Raw genomic sequence first — 21044 nt, 5'->3', positions numbered from 1 at the left:
CCTATACCAACATGTTGATGCATGAATTGTTGACTAAAATGTTAAACGAATTAATCTTATTATATATTATACTATCTTATCTACAGTATATAATGGCCAATGGAATCAAGCAACAACTTAAATCACTCATAAATCATACGTCGACTACGTTTACATGATAGATTACAAAGATGATACCTACTGAGACAATCAAATTTGTGACAAAGTATTCTTGTATATATAAAACGTAGCATGTGACAAATGGCAGCAGAAATAGTATAATATCTAAAGTCGTATCAGCAAAGTTTATAAATAGGTAAAGAAACATTGTTGGGGTGATGACCAACCTAAATAATGAGTTGAACATTGAAATTCAATTCTTTACCTTGGTATCTATACTTGACTGGTAGTGTAATACCGAATGTCTAGTAAACATTTAACATTATACGCGTCATCAAAAGAAAAAGAAGAAAAACCACATTAAGAAAAAGCTAAATTTGTGTCATGCCAAACCTAACCAATAAATAAATGAAAAACTATACTATATGTTAATTTATAGGAGTATCGGTTAACTTTCGTTTCTATCAAATGAACATGTCTTAATAATTAATTTCAGGTTCACCAAGAAGATTAGTAACCATTTAACAGCAAGCCCAATCTCAAGTGGAACATTAGTATTATGCTTAACTTTCCAGTAAAGCAGTTAATGATGTCCATAAGAATTAATCCTATTGTAAAATGTGATTAATTAGTCTTCATTGACTTGACATTTATCGTTAACACGTCCAAAGTAAAAACTAAAGAACATATTAAGTTATTAACTATGCCTACAACAATGAAGACTAACCTCATTACTAATTTTTTTTTTCTCTCTCTCTCTCTCTCAGTTTTTAGTCAATAAGGCCTCAGTACTTGGTAGTGGTCAACGAATCAAGAACTAGACGCCAATTGGGCTAGGCCATGAATTTGATTAGTCTTTTTCTTGTCATGGATGAATTTGTTTAGTCTAAACCCAATACACTAAACAGATGGGACCTTACACATGTAACGCTTGCTTTTTACTCCCATTTTCATTTTTAGTAAAGATTCAATAAAAACAATACCATAAAAGTCATGATATGATAAGGCCCAAAAAAATATTTTTTGATGGCGACAAGGTATTTCTTCACAAAAAGGGGCCTATTATTTATTATATTTTATGATTTATCAATTTACTAATGGACATAGTTTTTTTTTTAATCTAACTTTAATTTCACTCTACTAGTACTCTAGTAGTAACTTTTGGCTTCTTTATGCTTGGCATGATGGTATGGATTTATATAGACATTGAATAGATGGAGACCTGGCAATCACAGAGTGACAACCGCGGTTTTTATTAGCACCATCCATCCATGTACTCTCTTTTTTATGCCACTAGTATTAATTACTTTTGAAGTTTTTTTTTTAATTTAGTGTTATGCTATTCGCATCAAGGTTAACACAACAATAGATAGGAGGTCAATTTCCTGTGTTGAACTATCATTTCAATGTGTTTGGTGAAGAGATGGGAGAAGAATGATTAAAGGAGCAAAAGGTTAAATTGGCGGCTCATTGGACATAGATAAAATTATTATTATTAGTTTATTATAACGCAGTAGTATACTTTCACGTTTATATAATTAATTGTCACAAAAAAATATAAATAATTAAATACAGTACAAGCTGTATACCTTCAGGGGCCAAATCCATCAAATTAAGATAAACATCGGTGGCCACGTGAGATTGGATTCCAAGTTTCAATAAATCAACTAAATTTTACAAATTGTTAGTATTAGCATTAGTATCATGAAACACATGAATGAAAGAATCTTTAATTCTTCATCAACTATCTCAAAGTTAAGCTTAGGTGTGATTCGGTAAAATTAGTCTTTTAAATAATTTTTCAAATTTCATAATAATTATATTTGGTAAATTGAAACAAAAGATATTTTTAATAAGTTTAAAAAATTGCATAATATTAGTAAATGACTACAAAAAAAAAAGGTGGGTACTCCCATGAAGATATTATAATTGTCTTCATGTGATGATTTTTCTTTTTGACCCTTAGATGATGGAGTGTAGGGTTAGATTTTGATATGTTATAAAAGTGTTGTTTTTATTTGAAGTGTGGCCAAATCAATAAATCACACTTTTATACAAAGCATCTTCATAAAAAGATGTTTTTTGCATCTTCATTTGAGTAGCTCCCAAAAAAAAAAGGTGGTAGTAGTGGGGAGTTGGGGGCTTGGGGGCAGTTATTGGGTGATACAGTTAAGAAAAATCCCGCCATTAACGTTACATTTACCATCCTACCCTCTGAAACCGCACTCCATAAATCACACTACGCCCCACACACACTCTCATCGCTCATCAGTCATCACACTCTTCTTCTACTTCTTGCCTTGGCTTTATCGAGAAAAACAGAATGAGAGAGATTCTTCACGTTCAAGGAGGTCAATGCGGGAACCAGATCGGTTCCAAGTTCTGGGAAGTCATCTGCGACGAGCACGGCATCGATCCCACCGGCAAGCACCAGGCCCCGGCCGACGCCAACGACGCCGCCATCTCCGACCTCCAGCTTGAGCGCATCAACGTCTACTACAATGAGGCTTCAGGAGGCAGGTTTGTCCCCAGGGCTGTTCTCATGGATCTCGAGCCCGGAACCATGGACAGCATCAGATCCGGTCCATTCGGTAAGGTCTTCCGTCCCGATAACTTCGTTTTCGGACAGTCCGGCGCCGGTAACAACTGGGCGAAAGGTCATTACACTGAAGGCGCTGAGTTAATCGATTCCGTTCTCGATGTTGTTCGCAAAGAAGCCGAGAACTGCGACTGCTTGCAAGGTATATATATACCACAATTGAATTGCGTTTACTCTAATTTGACTTTCGATTCTTTGAATTGCGGTTTTCATGTGACTATAACAACTTTTGAGAAATGAGTGAAAGTGAGATCTGTAATCTGTTTAAGGTAGATTGCATTGACGGGATCGCAGTGCTTCTTTAACTGATATACAATCGTCACATGCGAAATGTAGAACTGAAACTGGCTGTGTAACTAACTCTGATTTCGTTTAATTGCGACTTTGAATTTGAATGTGTTAACAAGTTCAGAGAAATGAATAAAAATGTGAGATCTAGTTTCCGTTGAGAACATTGAGATTGATAGTAGTGTAGTGCTTCTGTGTTTGCGTGAGTTCTAACATGCGAACTTGTAACACTGAACTGATCTTAACTGTACTAAAACAATTTGATTAACTTCTTTGAGCAGCAGTTTTGGATGGAATGCCATGATACCATCGTTTTGGTTGCTTGATTTCCAGTGATTGTTACAGCTTAGTGATGAATGAATTGGACGATGAATTGTGCGTTCATGAGTATATTCATTAGAAGGAAGTGGTTTTGGATAATGGAAAGATGGATATGAATAATGAATCAAATCATGTTTTCCATTTCAAGGGATTTTGTGCCTTAAGTTCAATTGAACCATATTGTAAAACCAGTGCAACTAATGATTAGAAATTCTAAGTTGAAATTCTGTGACTGAGAAAACAAAGTGCTGAAAAAGTTTTATATCGTGATACAGACAAAAGAAATATCAAATGAACTTTCATAAGGAAAATTGCTGAGTTACTACAGTGTTGACTGATGAACTGGTTTTCTGACAATTGTTTAATGGAACTTTTAAGAACTTTATTTTGCGATTGTATCTTCGTTCTGAGTTCTGACTACTTTTCGGAGTTCTTTTTATTTACTATTCTTTGTTACTATTGTCTTTATTCATAGATCTATTAGGAAAAGGAAATCGCAATAGTAGATCTGGATTTTGGAACCAAGTTTTCAGGAACCCGTTCCTGTTAACTTTCCATTGCAATAATTGATGCTTCATTATCATCATTGTTGATTATTATTGCTTATTTGTATTTTATAGTGTGAGCCAAGGCTACCAGATTGCTTATTTTGGAGTAATTACAAATGCTGAGTTGTGGTAGCAGGTCGCCTGTTGCGTACTGCAAAGACAGGCAGGGCCCACACGGGGCTTGCTTTTTAATGCAGGGCTAAATTGAATATCTATAAGTCTATATCGTATCTTTCTTTGTTTCTTATTGAGATTGTGATTGTGATTGCGGAAACAGTGTCTCATAAGTAGGCACCGACGATGTGGTTTTACATTTAGCAATTTACTACAGAATAAATTACAGTGTCTATTCACTCCCAAATTTGTAGATATACCATAAGGCAGTTGCAAAATTGTAATAACTACATGAAATTAAGTTGAAGTTGCTGAAGGAAACATGTCTTTCTGTATAGTGTTAGATGCGGACGGAAGAGAGAATTTTTGGAATCTGGAATGAGAGAAATTGAATTATTAATGGTGAAGAACTTTAGCCGTGATTTATATACATGATTTCAAAATTTTGATGACTCGCTAACTATATTAACTGCTTCAACTGTTGAGTTCCCCAAAAGATACTTGATCATGAAAAAGTTATCTTACACTCATCCTCTATTCTGTTTTTATATGTGAATCTTTTGCCAGGTTTCCAAGTTTGTCACTCACTTGGAGGAGGCACGGGTTCTGGCATGGGAACACTCTTAATATCCAAGATCAGAGAAGAGTATCCAGACAGAATGATGCTCACGTTCTCCGTTTTCCCTTCACCAAAGGTATCTGACACCGTTGTAGAGCCATACAATGCTACATTATCCGTTCACCAACTCGTGGAGAACGCAGATGAATGCATGGTTCTTGACAATGAAGCACTTTATGACATCTGCTTCAGGACTCTCAAACTCACCACTCCTAGTTGTGAGTATAAGACCATAGCCGACCCTTTATCTAGACTAAGTATTACTTTTTTAGGCGCTAATTTAATTGCTTAACACTATTATTGCTGCACTGAATTGGCAAACACCAATAATTTGCATGGTACTAAAAGAATAGCTATCTAAGAATAACACCATGTAATATAACCAATAGTATTAACTGGTCTATTTACTCTTAATTGTTTAATTTCAGTTGGCGATCTGAACCATCTGATTTCTGCAACTATGAGCGGTGTGACCTGTTGCTTGAGGTTCCCTGGACAACTGAATTCTGACCTGAGGAAGCTGGCCGTGAACCTTATCCCATTCCCTCGTCTCCACTTCTTCATGGTGGGGTTTGCACCTCTCACCTCTCGCGGCTCTCAGCAGTACGTCTCCCTCACCGTCCCAGAACTCACACAGCAAATGTGGGACGCCAAGAATATGATGTGCGCCGCTGATCCCCGCCACGGTCGGTACCTCACCGCATCAGCCATGTTCAGGGGAAAGATGAGTACAAAAGAGGTGGATGAACAAATGATCAATGTGCAGAATAAGAACTCCTCATACTTCGTTGAGTGGATCCCCAACAACGTGAAGTCCAGTGTGTGTGACATCCCACCCAAGAATCTGAAGATGGCATGCACTTTCATCGGTAACTCGACATCGATTCAAGAGATGTTCAGGAGAGTGAGCGAGCAGTTCACTGCAATGTTCCGCCGAAAAGCTTTCTTGCACTGGTACACAGGTGAGGGAATGGACGAGATGGAGTTCACAGAGGCAGAGAGCAACATGAACGATTTAGTGGCAGAGTACCAGCAATACCAGGATGCAACTGTGGAGGAGGATGAGGAGGAGTATGGTGAAGAGGGTGAAGAACAGGTTTATGAGGAGCAGTAGTAGCTGAACCAAAACCAAAAAACCAACTTTGGTAATAATGGTAAGCAACTTGCTTGTGTTTGTTTTACCAGATTTGCCATGTGTGTAATTTGTGACCAATATGTGTACTTGTTCCTTCTTGTTATCTGCTTTATTTTCAGCGTATGCCATGCCCTTGATATTGGTAATTTTGTATTGTTACCCTTGAGACAACATTTTTGTTGATTGCTGCACATTGTGTTCTATTATAAATGTACGAATGACAAAGGAGGCTGTTTGTTTCTTTTTCTATTTTATTTTATTTCGGCTTTGGGTCAACTGGAGATAGACCTTTCCTTGATGAGGAAGATGAACAAAAAGTTCAAAATCACAGGGTTCAATATCGGGCCGTCTTCTTGAGCAATGGATCCAGTGCCTGAGACCATTTTTTCAGCTAACAATCCACCCATTGGCATGGATGCTAACTGAAATAAAATATTTGACAATAAATCTCTCAGGCAAAAAAGCCCAAGTCAATAATTGAGTTGTAGCCTTTTCTTTGGGCCTCAGCCCTGTTGATAAACCGAAAACATGTTAAAAATAAAAAATAGATGACAATAAAAACTAATTCTATTAAAAAAAAACTAATTATTTCTAAATCTGACCAGAAACAATGTCAAAAGAAACTAATTCGAAATTTCAAATTAAATAAATGTATGAAATGTTATTTGAAAAAATTAAACGGAATTTGCAAACTTTTTTTTTTTTTTTGATGATAACAAACTTATTTTAAATTGGGTGCAGCATGTGGCGTGCCATTTGAAATTCGAAATGTTTCCTTTTTTTTGTTCCTCTTTAGTTCTTTACTTTTTATTCTGGACGGGGACACTTTTTTTTTCCCCCTCTATAATGGCTAGTTTTAGGACGGGCGATGTAAGTGTGAGATTTCCCAACTGACCAATGAAGAAAGAATGAAACGTATTTATTTGTGGAAAGTGATCATAATCCCACCATGTTGGGATCATAAGTCATAAACGATTGCTTCCAAATCTGATACGAAATCTCCATAAAAACTAGGAATCTACAACTTTATTATCACATGTTGTTTCCAAATTTATGCCATTCACCATAATCCTACCAAAAACTCAAAGATTTCCTTATATACATTCCAGCAAACGCTACATTAACAAAAAAAGGAAACAAACCTATTACCATATTTAAGATTCTATAGTATCTGTCAAAAAAAGCGGGGCTATAGTGAAATTGCAACTCAAAAATGAGCTTATCTGATTATTATAATTTTCGAACCAAAATTACTTTCAACTTATAAAGAAAATAAAATTTTAGATGAGAGAAATAAAGAAGAAAAGAAGCATACTAGTATCATCTACAAGAATATCGTGACTTAGTGGCTGTAGAATTCTTGAGCCTGTTTTTCTGAAGCCTCATCTGCCTAGCTTGAGCTGCCATGACTCTGCTCAAATCCTTGTTTGCAGCAGTCGTATCCAAAGGCTGGTAAGAGTCCACCTGAACGAAATCTTCAGGAAAGGCGTTGAGATCAGGAATCACTGGTTGCACTATGTTACTATTACCATTATTGTTGACAATAGCCAATGAAGAATTTGGTGAAGATAGAGAAGGTGCTTCCATTGGCATCAATTTTTTTGGTAATTGATTAATTCCCTCCCTGCTACACAATTGGGGTGCCTCAGAATGGTTATTGACCCTCAGTCTTATGTGATGTGGTGCGTTTGGCGCTTGTAGATTATGCAATTCATGAGGCTTATTGTTTTCTTGATATTCGCCCATGGAATTTGATGAGTTCCTTGGTGCATCATGGCCCAATTTTTGTTGCATTTCACACCCAATTTCCATGCTGCTATTTTTGCATTCACTTTTGGGGCCATTATTTAGCTGTAAATTGGGAAAAAAAATAGAAATTCCATCAATCAAAAGCTAAATAAAGGATTGGACCCACCATTAGACAAGAGATAGAGTCATAACTAAATGCTAATACTATTCTACAATCCTCTTTTTTTTTTCTTGGTACTATTACTATAAAACCCAATAATGGTAGTATGAAGTATGAACCAACTGGTATAACTCATTGGATTCTAACTCTTTAATAGATAGACATAATTTTTTAGAGGGAAAAAAAAAGGATGAAGCGAGATTAATATAAAAGTACCTCTAGTTTTCTTTCTTTCAACTTCGAATTGAAGGCCCTCAATCGGTCACGGAAATTCTTCACATTTTCTATCTCCTGTTTGAATTCCAAAAATGAGTGAGAAGAGAGAGATTTTTAAAACAAAAAAAAGGAAATATAAAATCAACAAATGCCCAAAAACGAACCATTTAATGAGGAGCGAAAAAAAGGGTAAATAGAGAATCTTACCTTATTCAGCGAAGCTTGGCTCTTAGTCAAATCTTCTATAAGTTTTAGATAATGTTCTCTCTTCTACAAGTTTTGATAGAATAACCCAGCAAAAACCCGGAAATCAGAAGATGGGAAGATAAACCAGAAAAAATAAATAAATAAATAAACCACGTGTATTTTTTAAAAATTTGTCTACAGTAATTTTGTTAAAAAAAAATTCCAGACCAAGAATTCATTATTAGCCAAAAAAAGAATATATGGAAGATAACTTAGACCCAGTAAAAATTACAACAGTAACATAACATTAACAGAATCGATCAGAAGAACACATTATGGATCAAACAAGAACTAACAAAATTTGATGAATGAAGAAAAATGAAATAACTAATATTAAATTAAAACAATTATTTTTTTATTATTTCAATTTAACTCCAACAAGAGCTCTTCATCAAAGGGGTCAAAAAACACTATTAAAAAAGATTAGAAAAGAAAAATGAGAAGAGAAGAAGATAAACATATACCCTTTTGAGAGAGGCTTTGGCTCTTAATATGTTATTGGGCTTTTCGTCAGATTCAGTTAGCGATAAGGACAAAGGAGTTGCTGGGCTTGGAGCTTCTCCTTTCACCACCGCCGCCGCCACAACACCTCCGTCACCACCACCGTTACTCACCGGCGGCGGAGAAGAAGAGAAACGGCGGAAAAAGCTAGGTTGAATTGCAGATCTCTTCTTCTTTCGTCCCCATTGGAACGGTATTCGTACCTCTGATTCAAATTCCAACACCATGTCATGCAATCTCACAAGGATGTCAAAAACCTCTCTCTCATCTTCGGTCAACTGCGTTGACCTCACACGACCACCTGAACCGTTTTCACCATTGCTCTGTTCCATCTCTATCTTCTTTATCTGTTTCAGTTTCGTGGTTTGGGGACGTAAGTGAAAATTTGCATTGGGGTTTTAGAAAAGAGAAGATTTTTTATGAGCGTAGCGGCAAAGGAGTGAGGTATGGGAATGGATTGAGGAGGAAGATAGAGAGGATTAGAGAGAGAAAAGAGAAAAGAAGAGAGTGTGCTGCGTTGCTCTGTTGCTTCGATTTTATTTGTCTCTGATAATAAGAATTAAAAAAAAAAGAAAAGGAATTGGAAAATCAGTGGCTAGGTTCTGGCTTCTGACACGTGTCATTTTTACAGACATTGGGGTTGGCTACCTTCTTCTGCTAGGGTTTATATACCCTCAGCGTGCTGAAATTGTATAGCTTACCCATTTTTAAAACAAAAACAAAACACAAATTAATATTCTCTTCTAAAATAATTCATTTTTATTAATAAAATATTTAAAGGAACAACATATTGAAATTTAAATATTATTTCATACTTATAAAATATATTAAATACGAACAAATATTTGAAACATAATTTGGAGTACAAGAGCCAATAAACACCACATTACAACAATGCACAACAAAATAGACCATACAGCCAGACATGCATGTAGGAGATACTATTGCCCAAACAAGTGACTACATTGGTTAAGCTCTATTGTTTTTTCCATGGTTTTGATAACTAGATTGAATTGGTTAGTTCAATTAGGTCAAACAGTAATTGACTATCGCACCAATTTGGTTCCGAACAAAATTAATTACAGACAAATAGGTTAACATTGAACAATTTAGTGAACCAATCAAATTAATTTAATTTTTATTGATTAATTTTTTTTTTGTCTAAACATACAAAGAAATAAAGCAAACACTATCTTATCCGAGTGGTTCTATGGGGCGTAGGCCTCTCAAAAGGTTACGGAGGCGTGCAAAGATTTCTTCGGGCCAGACGGAGATTGGTCCTCGAGTGCAAAGGCAGAAGGGAGCTTGCCTGCAAGACCCACCCGTCGAGCAGGGACAAAAGTCGGCCTTAGTGATTCGACGGTACCGAATGGAAGGGCCGTCGCTCAACGGATAAAAGTTACTCTAAGGATAACAGGCTGATCTTCCCCAAGAGCTCACATCGACGGGAAGGTTTGGCACCTCAATGTCGGCTCTTCGCCACCTGGGGCTGTAGTATGTTGATTTGCTAGAGATCAAGACAAGGCTCAGATCAAATAACATTATTAGAGATACTCTTATCACCATATTTAGCCATCCAATCTATAGCTATATTTGTTTTTCGAAACACCCATTCAACGTGAACAATTCAAGGACGAGATAAAAGCTCTTGAATATTATGAACTAAATTTGTTACTTCAGATGAATACCTACTTGTAAGGTCATGCATGATGGGCAAAATGTCAAGGCAATTCGTTTCACATATAATATCTCTCAAACCGCAATTTCAAGCTAAAACCAACCCCCTCCAAGCAGCAAATAATTCACATCTTATAATAAACTAGTGGGAATGCTTCCAGAGCAGTTCGAAATCAAACCTTTCTTTGAATCTCTAATAATACACCTGAACCCTGTTAAATTTGAATCCAGATACAAGCTTGCATCACAATTAACTTTAAAACTGTTATTTGCCAGTGGTTCCCAACACAGGTAATTTTGGAGAGACCTAAAGACATTGTTTCAATTCCTGTAAACCTGTAAGACCTTGACGGTAATTCTGGCCAAGGCAACAACCTTGTGGTCTGTCCAATGGTCGTTAGCATTGAATATGTCATTGCACTTATGTCTCCATACCCACCAAAGTCCTGCACTAAAAGACGCCTCATTGTTAGCCAAGGCCTCTCAAAACCACTCTTCAAGAGTAGTACCAATCGTCGAGTCCAAGATACGAGGATCCAACATATGCCAAATTGCCTTTGATCGTTCACAATCTCTAAAGCAATGCTTCATTAGTTTCTGCCCTTGTTACATCTCTTACATATTTGAAGAAGCTAAATGCCGCTTGAATTGAAAAGTCTCAGTCAGTAGAGCATTATGTAAGCCAAGCCATATAGTAAATTTGATCTTCTCCGAAATGTTAGCATTCTATTTCAAGGTTTTCTCTAATAACCATCTATAACCCTCCCTTGCACTATACTTTTTTATTACTGCAGGCCACCACTTCCACTGTGGCTCCAACTCATTCGAACTAGGATATCTCAGACCATGAATAAACTACTTAATCTCATGCAGAATAGGCGTGGAAAGACTATCAACCTCCCAAGATACCCCTATCCACAAGTCAGCCACTATAAAATCTGATAAAAAACATGCATACAAGGAACAAGGTTGCAAAGCTTACCAAAAGGAGTCCACTCATCATACCAAACTAATTTGTGGACATCCCCAACATTCTAACGAAGCCCTTCCTTGAGATGCTCATAGACACTAACAATGTTCTTCCAGGTAGCTGATGAAGAGTTTCTACTATTTTTGCTCATATCAAATTGATTTCTGAGTTATTTATGCTTCAAAACGTGCACCCACAACTTTTTGCTATTATTTAGATAATTTCATACCAACTTTCCAAGAAGCGCCATGTTAGCACAGGAAGTATCCCTAATACCCAATTCTCGTGCCCTTTTAGGAGTTATGGCGACCTTCCACTTGACCAAAGGCAACCCTTTTCTGGTCGCTTAGCCTTTCCACAAGAATTGTCTCATCAAGGAATCAATTTTATTACATGCATATTTCGGAAGAAGAAAAATTTGCATGTCATAAACCGAGATAAAGGCCATAACTGATTTAACAAGACAAAACCTCCCTACCTTATTCAGCAGGCATCTTTGCCAACTGGAGAGCTTCCTCGAAATTTTTTCAATAACTTCCTGAGTCGTCCTCCTAGAAGTTTTGGCATGGCCGATATTAATTTCTAGGTATTTACCCAAATCATTGCAGAACCGGATGTTAAAGACCCCATAGAGAACCTCTTTCCTCTTCTCCGACACCCTCTTGGTACACTGGCCTTCGACTTATGAAGATTTACCTTTAGACCTAACTCTCTAGAAAACAAGTCCAGGCAATGCATAACCTCTATTACTTGAGCTTTCGATATCTTACAGAAAAGTAAGAGGTCATCTGCAAACATCAAATGAAAGAGTCGAGGTCCATTTCTAGAAACCGCTACCGAGTTCGATGAACCTTGGAAAATTCTATGAGAGATAAAGCAAGCAAGCATTTCCATACAGAGTACAAATAGATATGGAGACATGGGATCTTCTGGCCTCAACCTTCTCTTTGGATTGAAGTTTTAGAGCCTGTTCCCATTTCACAAAACTATCAGCGAAGAGAAAGTCACACAATTTAATATAAGATTAATGGTAGCCTTTGAAAATTCAAATCAATCCAAAATAGCCTCCAAAAAATGCCAATATACCCTGCCATAATCTTTTTCCAAGTCAATCTTGAAAGCCATGGTCTCTTTTCGAGACTTGGTGTTCTTCATGAAGTGTATAATCTCTTGAGCAATGATAATATTCTCTATGGTTCCTCTCCTTGGAATGAACCCGCCTTGCTAAAGACCAATGATCTCTGACAGAAAATGTCTGAACCTGTTAACTAGAACCTTTGTAACAATTTTATAAATTACATTACATAAGCTAATAGGCCAAAACTCTCGTAAGAAAGAAGGAACTTCCACTTTAGGAATTAGAACAATGAGAGTATCAAAAATAGTCTCATTCATTGACTCACTCTCAAAGACTCGTTTGACCAATCCACACACATCATTGCTAAGAGAGTCCCAAAATTTTTGTAGAAAATAGCTTAAAATCCATTTGGTCCTGGGACAAACTCATGGTCATCACAGCTCATATAACCTGTTTAGACGTCATTGATTACACTAGCTTTTGACAAACCATAGTACTAAGAGACAGGTAGGAAAAAAGCCCCATGACATCCAGGTTAATATCCTCCCTTGTAGAAAAGAGTTTTTGAAAGAAAGAATTTGTCGACGTTTCTAGAGTCGAAGTCTCTGTAGCCCAAGACCCATCCTCCAAAAATAACCCATAAGTCTTGTTCTTCTTTCGCCTGATAACCGTCTGCAGATGAAAAAAATTTGTATTTCTGTCTCCATATCTTACCCACTGTTCTCTAGATTCTTGGTACCATAAGAGCTCTTCTCGAATACGAACAGAATTCAGTTTCTAATGCAAAATTTGCTCTTTGATCCTAAGTTGTTGATCCTTCTGACTCTTCAAAGTAATCTAAACGTCATTCAAAAGCCTCTTCGGCTCCCTTTTCTTAACAAAAATGTTACCAAAAACCTTTATATTGAAACTAATTGCATCTTTCTGAACCTCCAACAAACATTTGACCACATCCAAAGCTCCTTTATTCCAAGTTGTCTGAATAACATTCCTAAAAAGAGGATGAATCATCTATGCAACCTGAAATCTGAACGGACGATGGCCCTTGGTAGCCCTCTCTGTCATCTTGCACCTAGTGAACAACGGGCAATGATCAGAGTGAATGCACACCAGCACCTCACTATAAGCCTCTAGAAATATTAGTTGCTAGTTCTCGTTGATGATTGCTCTATCAAACTTCTTAGCCACCTGAACCCTACCTCTCACATTCCTATACCAAGTGAATCTTCTCCAAATAGAACCCATATCAAACAACCCACAATCCTCTAATGTTTTTGAATATTGTTTAGCTCTGGCAAGACTGAACTGTCCCCTCTAACTTCACTCTACAACAGAACATCATTAAAGTCCCCTAACACGGTCCAAAGTCTATGGATCATATTAGCAATCTTTGTCAAGTCACCCCACAGATCTTTACACTGATATATATGCGGGTTAGCATACACCGCACTGTAGTAATTAGAAGTATTGTCCATAGTGATTTCAAAACTGGTACATTGATCAACTACATCTAACACTCTCACAGAAATATTTGAATTATAACATAAAACTCAAATACCCCCACTATGACCATTAGCCTCAACAACACTAACACCCCGGTAACTTAGATTATTCCAAAAAGATGTCATCCTCTTGAAAAGAATTTGGATTTCAAACAAAATAAAAAAATATGGTGAAATTTATTCACTAATTCTTTATTATGAACCAGGGCCAATTTATTAGAAGTTCCTCTAATATTCCAAAATAAAAAGCTTAAATATGAAAAATTCATAAAATAATTGTACTGTTAAAAGGACCAACCTCAGCCGAAGTACCCTAAGGAGATGATGAAAATCCACCATCATATCCCCTTGAGACTTGTTTGTCCTTACCCAGTTGCTGCTCAGTTTGTCTGTATCCCTCCACAGGCAACCCTTCCAATTCGCTGATTTGCTGCTTACTTACGTCACCAAGGCAGTCTAGAGTCGACGGCAAATTTTGCAAAGAAGAAGGGCGCAACCTTTTGTGCCCATTTTTGATGAGGCCAGTAAAAGTTGGCACCGGAACGGAGACAACTTTACCCTTCACCCCTTGTTGTTTGGAAGACGTTGTGTGAGCTTGAGAGAAAAAAAAGAGATTCGCCAACCGACCCGGTCTTCACCCCTGATCTGACTCCTCTCATACGCGGCGCAAAGTCACGGTTCTGGGCCAATGCCTGATTTAAGTGTAACGATACTGACTTTAGAGATTTGTTGGGATTTGTTTGATTGACCCAATTTTTCTCTCCCGTTACCGTTGACTTTGGTCTAGCTAGCCTCATCTCCCAAATGCTGGGATCCTACTTCCTTCCATGCAACGTATTAGCCAATTCCTCCCTAATATCCGCAATTATCACTGAATCTTTGGGATTGTATCCAAATTCAAAAATTTTCTCCTTTCAAGCTTCATGCACCACCCGCACTGCCGTCTCGGTCACTGACCTCTCTTGAGAGAATATTGGAGTCGTTGGATGCCCGAAATAATTGTACTTGTCACAAATAAAGTGTAAATATTCATACTCCACCTTATATTCAAACTCATCGATAATCACACTTCGAACCATCGGCAAACCAAGATTAATTTGCACGCAAGTTCGAACAAATTTTTCCTGCCACTTTAGTAGCCAGATCCAATTGGTCTTCCCAACAGAAGCAATTCTCATCATGGCTTTATCCTAGTAGTACCATATGTTCAAATTCAAATCCAAACCATAGTCTCCCTAAAAGTGTCTTCACAAAGTTTAAAATCCGGTGACCATAGCTTAACCGCAGTGACCACAGCTTAACCGCAACACAGTGACCGAAGATTATCTATGGCCTCCTAGTAAAATCTTCTCTCAATTATCCATGCAATCAAATTTGACGAGGAAGTACCCAAAAGTAGCGTCCAAAACCTCATATCTGCCAGTGATCTCGATATCCCTTTCAGTTTGTGAACCGTGTAACTAAGGTTTTTTTCAAGAACCTTACTCACAATTGCCTCCCTGTATGGTTTAGAAATGACGTTTCTAGCCTCTTCGGAGAAACAAACTCTCGGAAGCATATGATCTCTTTGTTGTTTGATGACCACTGCCATTTGAATCCTCATCTAGAGTCTCAACCCGGTCTATTCCTTAGGTTATCGAAAAACCAATCACCTTATCACACAAAAAATCATAGATGTCACCCTAAAATTAATACCGTGCTTACCTGATTCTCTCCTTCACACTTGATGCAAACCTTTCCATGCTCTCCTTCTTGTCTCTTCGTCCGGCATGGTTATCTTCCTTACCATATTTCATTCTCAAACGCTCTCTCTTCTTCTTCTCCCGTTCTCTTTAGAGTATAGAGTACGTACTCTTTTTATACTAGGATTTTGTATTTAATGTGAAATAAATTATGAAATATTCTAAAAATAAATATTTTAGTGTTATTGTATTTTTTTTGCTAAAAGATAATAATTAATAAGGATCTAATTATAAATTTTTATATAATATCAAAATTTAATTATAAATTTTTTAAAATATAAATATAATGAAAAATTTGATAAAATTATATAAATTAATAGAATTTTTTTTATAATATCTTGTAACTTAGCAAATTAAAGATTAATTTATTGTTTAAACCCTATTTAAAAATTTATTGCTTACTAATAAATTATTGCATTTTCATATACAAAGTATTCATTAAACTAGCTTAAACTGGTTTATTAATAGAATAATCAAATTTATTTGTTTTTTTTGTCTTAATCAAATTCATTTAAATTACCTTCTAGGCATGAGAAGATCCAGAAGACTTGATAGGCTCACTTCTGGAGTTCTATTTTTGTTATTAAATGAATTTTGCGAAAGTCTCTTCTTGGATCAAGGTAATGCGTTTAGAATTTTAATGTGACTTATTTATATGGATGAAAATATATGAAAAGGTATCCTTATGAGGCCAAAAATTAAAATCTTTTGGTTGAACCAATATTTAATATAATTGGACCTTCAGCGGTTAGCCTTTTCATGAAAATGCTAGCAAGCACATAAGATACAAAAATGTCCAATTGTGTATGTGGTATGACCAACATAAATACAAAAAAAGGGAGTGGTTCACCTTAAAAAAAAAGTCAATAAAATGATGCAAGTATTATGCATTCATCAGAGGCCCAAAATGGAAAAAAAACTTATATAAAACGGATATGAGAAGTTTAGTGTCCAATTTTAATTTTTTTTATTTTAATCCTATTAACAAAGAGTAATTTATATAACTTTTATTTTGAAAAAAAGTAATTATTAATTAACTTTTCTTTATCCATATTGCAGTAATTTTTTCATTCTAAGCATAACTTTCATCCACATCGTTCTCTTTCTTATTCTATTTTTTTTCTTTCAGATCTTCATTTACTTTTATTAATTCTTTTTTATCCCTCTATATCTTTTTTCTTCATTTATTAAATTAATTATATACACTACAAAAAAAGAGAACTATTTTAACATGATTTTTTTAACGGTCATAGTTAAGTGTAAAAATTAATATATATTTTTGACAAATATCACAAATGTCAAATTTTCTATGTTTTTTTTATGAATAATTTGATTGTAGAAAATTACTCCTTAATTTTGACACTTATTTATTTTTAACTTATTCCATTATTCTTTTTCTTTATTGAGCTCCGTCAATTTTAGCATCACACTAATCTCAATTTAGGATCATATTACTCATTCTTCATTTTCAAAATCTCAGTTTATTCTTTAGTTTCAAGATCTCATCTCATTCTTTGTTAAAAATTTTTGTTGAGAATTTTTTATGGTCAATAAGTGTCAAAATAAATAGTATTTTTGACGATTAATAAGTATCACAAAAAATATATTCTCAAATTTTTCTAACAAATTATTTTTTACGGTCAATATTTATCAAAATAAGATTTAAACTTTTTTACAATTACTTATATGTCAACAATACTATTTTTGACAAAATTTTTATTAACATATTTTTACAATTAAAATAGTGTCAAAATTTATTTTTTTGACGAATTTTAATTTTTTTGACACATACTAATCCTAAAAAATAGTCTATATTATTATAATAGTATTAAAATATTTTTATTTTTTTGTCTCCAAAAAATACAAAAAATGACTCATAATTAAGCATATCAAAAACTCTATTACAATTCATCATTAAAAATTTCATTTTTATGATAATTATAAAAAAAAAGGTGTTATAACCGTTTAATAATTTATGGATGATTTTTGTGAACAATATATAAAGCGGATATCAGAAATTTAGTGTCCAATTTTAACTTTTTTTATTTTAATTCTATTAATAAAGAGTAATTAATATAATTTTTATTAAAAAAAGCCAAAAAAATAATTATCAATCAACAAAAAATATATATTTTTTACAATAATATGATTTACATGAATAATTAAGAATGAAGCAATTTTTAAGAAAGAAAATATATTTTAGTAAATCTTTGACTGAAAGTAAATTATTTTATTACTTGTGGAATTTAGAAGGGATGAATACAAGACAAAAAAAAGTCTTAATTTATATGATTTAGTATTTAGTATCTATTCTGTGATATATTTTACTGTGACTTGCACTTTAACCTTAACTTTTAACAAATATAAATAGAGAATTCATTGTATGCGTATATATATTTTTTAAAAAATAATATTATAAAATAATAAATTAATTTTCTGATTTATAATATTATTTAATTGGTATATACCATTAATCATTTGTTTTGTAATTTTTTTAGATAAATATATTAATTTTACGGCTAATTTTCATATATCATATATTTAAAGATAAATTAAAATTATCCCATACAATATTAATTGGTTAACATTAATACTAATTATACTATAACGGCGCTTTTATTAATGAACTAATTTTTTATTCATAACATCTCTTATTTTATTAGATTACATTGTATTTTACATTATTCTTGATTCTACTAGTTGAACACAAATAAATTAATCATTTTTAAATTTTGTTTTAACTATTAGTTTAGGAATATTAATTTTGTTTTAATTTATAATTTTTGTTTAGTTTATTTTTAATCGAATTTGATTTATTTATTTATTCTAAAATATTGTTATTATATTTTGAAAATTTATTATATGTAGTTAATTTTTGTGGTGAGATTATAACACTAATGTTTGAAAATAAAATTGTAGCGAAGAAAAGGAGAGAATGAGTTGTAATAAAAAAATTCAATATTAAGGATCAAGTTGTAATTACAATTAAAATTTTGTTTTTTCTAATATATCTCTTTTTCCTTGCATAAATAACGGTTAAAAACGGTAAAAATTTAATTTAAACTTTTAAATGAGTAACTAAGTCTAATATTTCAATTGAGAGTTTGCTTTTACTCATATTTTTTTAATCTACTTTTGCACTTTTTTTAAATACAACCAAACCACAATATTTATAAAGTAAAACTGTGCAGATATATTTATATTTATTTTAAAAAAATTATTATTGATTGGTTTTATGTAAGTTGTAAATCAAGACATTGTAATATTTGATTGTTTTACTATAATTATTTTAAAGTTTTTCTATCAATACTTAATTTGTTATTTTCTAAATTTAAAATAACAAATCAGATTACTTCATTATTCATGTGTAAAATTATTTTTATTTTAGGTTCTTTATATATTCAAATTATAACTTTATTATTATATCTATAATTCAGCATATATTTGAAGATAATAATCTATTTCTTCTCAGTAAGATAACGTACTTATGAATAAATAACTTCAATTTTAAAGAGTGATTTTTTATTATTTACTTTGCATTTCATCTTTTTAATTTTTATTTAATTATCTTTAATATTATTTATTTATTTATTCAAAGATTCTTCAAAAACTATCAATTTAGTATTCAAATTATGTTATAAAAATGTCTTTACATATGTTTTTAAATTACAATTCCTATATTTTTGCTCAATTTTATACTATTTAAGAGGAATAACCCAATAAATATCTATTTTTTTCCTCCTTCTTTTCACTATTTCAACTTTTAAAATTCACAATTATTTTTTATTTTTTTTTATTTTTTTGTAGTTACTTATTGACTATCTAATGTTTATATTTCTATTCACATAATATTTTATATACATGTTAATTTACATAAGACTTTTAAATTTCTTTTAGTTATTTTTAGAATGTTATTCACTTTCAAATGTAATAGAAATTAATAATTTAATATAAATTAATAAATTATTTTATTTTATTAATTAAAACGATGATCGTTATTATTTGTTCATTCAACTAATTATAATAATATGAAAAGTTTTTATTTTGCTGAAATTTTAGAAAATTTGGATGCAATGACTTTTAAATTACATAGTTTAAGATTCAAAGATAATTTTTTAAATGAATATTATTTGGAACTAGAAAAAATATTATAAAAATATTGTATAAATAGTAGAAAATATGTTGATTATATATATATGCTAATTTAGATAGTCAAAATAAAATAAAATAAGTAACAAAAAAGATATAAAAGTTTACCTTTTGTTTTGTGGTATAAAAATAATATATAATAATATAATAAATCATAATTTTTATATAAAAAAAAGTATGAAACTTTTAAGATAAAATGAAAAGATGTGACATTTTATGTTTTAGATTATTTAAAAAATATTTATTATAGAAAAAGTTAAAAATATTTTGACATAAAAAATTATTTAATAAAATTAAGATAGAGAAAGAGAGAGAGAGTTGAAATTTTGTAACTAATAAAAAAAATTACTACCATCAACTTATTAAATTTGAGTAATATTAAGTGAAAATTAAGAAACAAATCAGAATGATAAATTCAAAAGTTTTCTATTTCTATTTATATAATGTTTTACTTTAAGTAATTATTTTTTATGGATAACATTTAAATGACAAATAAAATAGTAAGAAAATTCACATTAGTTATAAAACTAATGTTATCCTTACCGTACGATTGCATTATTTCAAAACATACAAAATGAAATAATAAAGTGTAGTTCAATTATTGTGCATCATAAAGCAAACGTGAAACTTATATAATAGCAGTCAAATATAAAAAAGAGATAAGTATTGTTTTGGTCACTAACATTGAGGGTCAGAATCGAAACCATCTCCAATGTAATTTTTTATTTAGAATCATCCTTAACGTTTTTTTCGTATTAAAATTGTCCTTTTTAATAAAATTTTTAATTTTATTCCTAAATTACCTCTATTTTAATAAAAAAATATAAAATTTTTTAAAAAATAAAAAAGAACGCATTTTGTGGGAATGGGGGAAGGAAACGCGTTTTTGTTTGGGGGTGGGGATGAAACGCGAAGGAGGGAGGGGAGGAGGCCATTGCCTTCATCGCGGGTCTCCTCCGTCGCTTCTTGCCATTGCCGCCACCTTTAGATTCTTCGCCACCGAGCACGAACAACGAGAGAGGAGATCTGAGAAAGAGAGAGGGAGCACCGGTGGAGGGGAGAAGGCCGCTGCCATAGCCGCCGCCAAAACCACGAACAGAGAAAGACGTCGTCGCTGTTCATACATGCTTCTACCGCCGCCGTGGAGTGCATCGCCTGAAAGGGGAGCCCGAGCTGCTGATCTACCCAGCTGTGGAGTGCGTTGCCGCCATTCATGCATGCTCCTGCCACTGCCGATCTACTCAGCCGCCGTCGCTCCATCACCCACGAGCTGCCGGTGGTCCTGGTTCTGCTTCGACTTCTACATCTGCTTCTTCTTCTACATCTGCTTT

The 21044-nt window shown here is 33.4% G+C and overlaps 2 protein-coding genes across 2 annotated transcripts; one reads left to right on the top strand and one right to left on the bottom strand.

The window, feature by feature from the left end:
* Nucleotides 1-2219: 2219 nt before the first annotated feature.
* Nucleotides 2220-5964, top strand: LOC112696384 (tubulin beta chain). The gene is made up of 3 exons (XM_025749125.3): nucleotides 2220-2840; nucleotides 4537-4806; nucleotides 5017-5964. Exons 1-3 carry the CDS (start codon nucleotides 2423-2425, stop codon nucleotides 5700-5702), a joined length of 1374 nt encoding a protein of 457 aa, XP_025604910.1. The 5' UTR covers nucleotides 2220-2422; the 3' UTR covers nucleotides 5703-5964.
* A 765-nt stretch (nucleotides 5965-6729) lies between these two features.
* Nucleotides 6730-9142, bottom strand: LOC112696382 (uncharacterized). Its single transcript, XM_025749124.3, has 4 exons — nucleotides 8559-9142; nucleotides 8056-8118; nucleotides 7849-7923; nucleotides 6730-7574 (listed from the first exon to the last, which is right to left on the bottom strand). The coding sequence occupies exons 1-4, from the start codon at nucleotides 8925-8927 to the stop codon at nucleotides 7044-7046; spliced, it is 1038 nt and encodes a 345-aa protein (XP_025604909.1). The 5' UTR covers nucleotides 8928-9142; the 3' UTR covers nucleotides 6730-7043.
* Nucleotides 9143-21044: the final 11902 nt, after the last annotated feature.

The sequence above is a fragment of the Arachis hypogaea genome, chromosome 6, assembly GCF_003086295.3.
Source record: "Arachis hypogaea cultivar Tifrunner chromosome 6, arahy.Tifrunner.gnm2.J5K5, whole genome shotgun sequence".
Taxonomy (NCBI): domain Eukaryota; kingdom Viridiplantae; phylum Streptophyta; class Magnoliopsida; order Fabales; family Fabaceae; genus Arachis; species Arachis hypogaea.
This window is presented reverse-complemented; position numbering and strand designations above follow the sequence as displayed.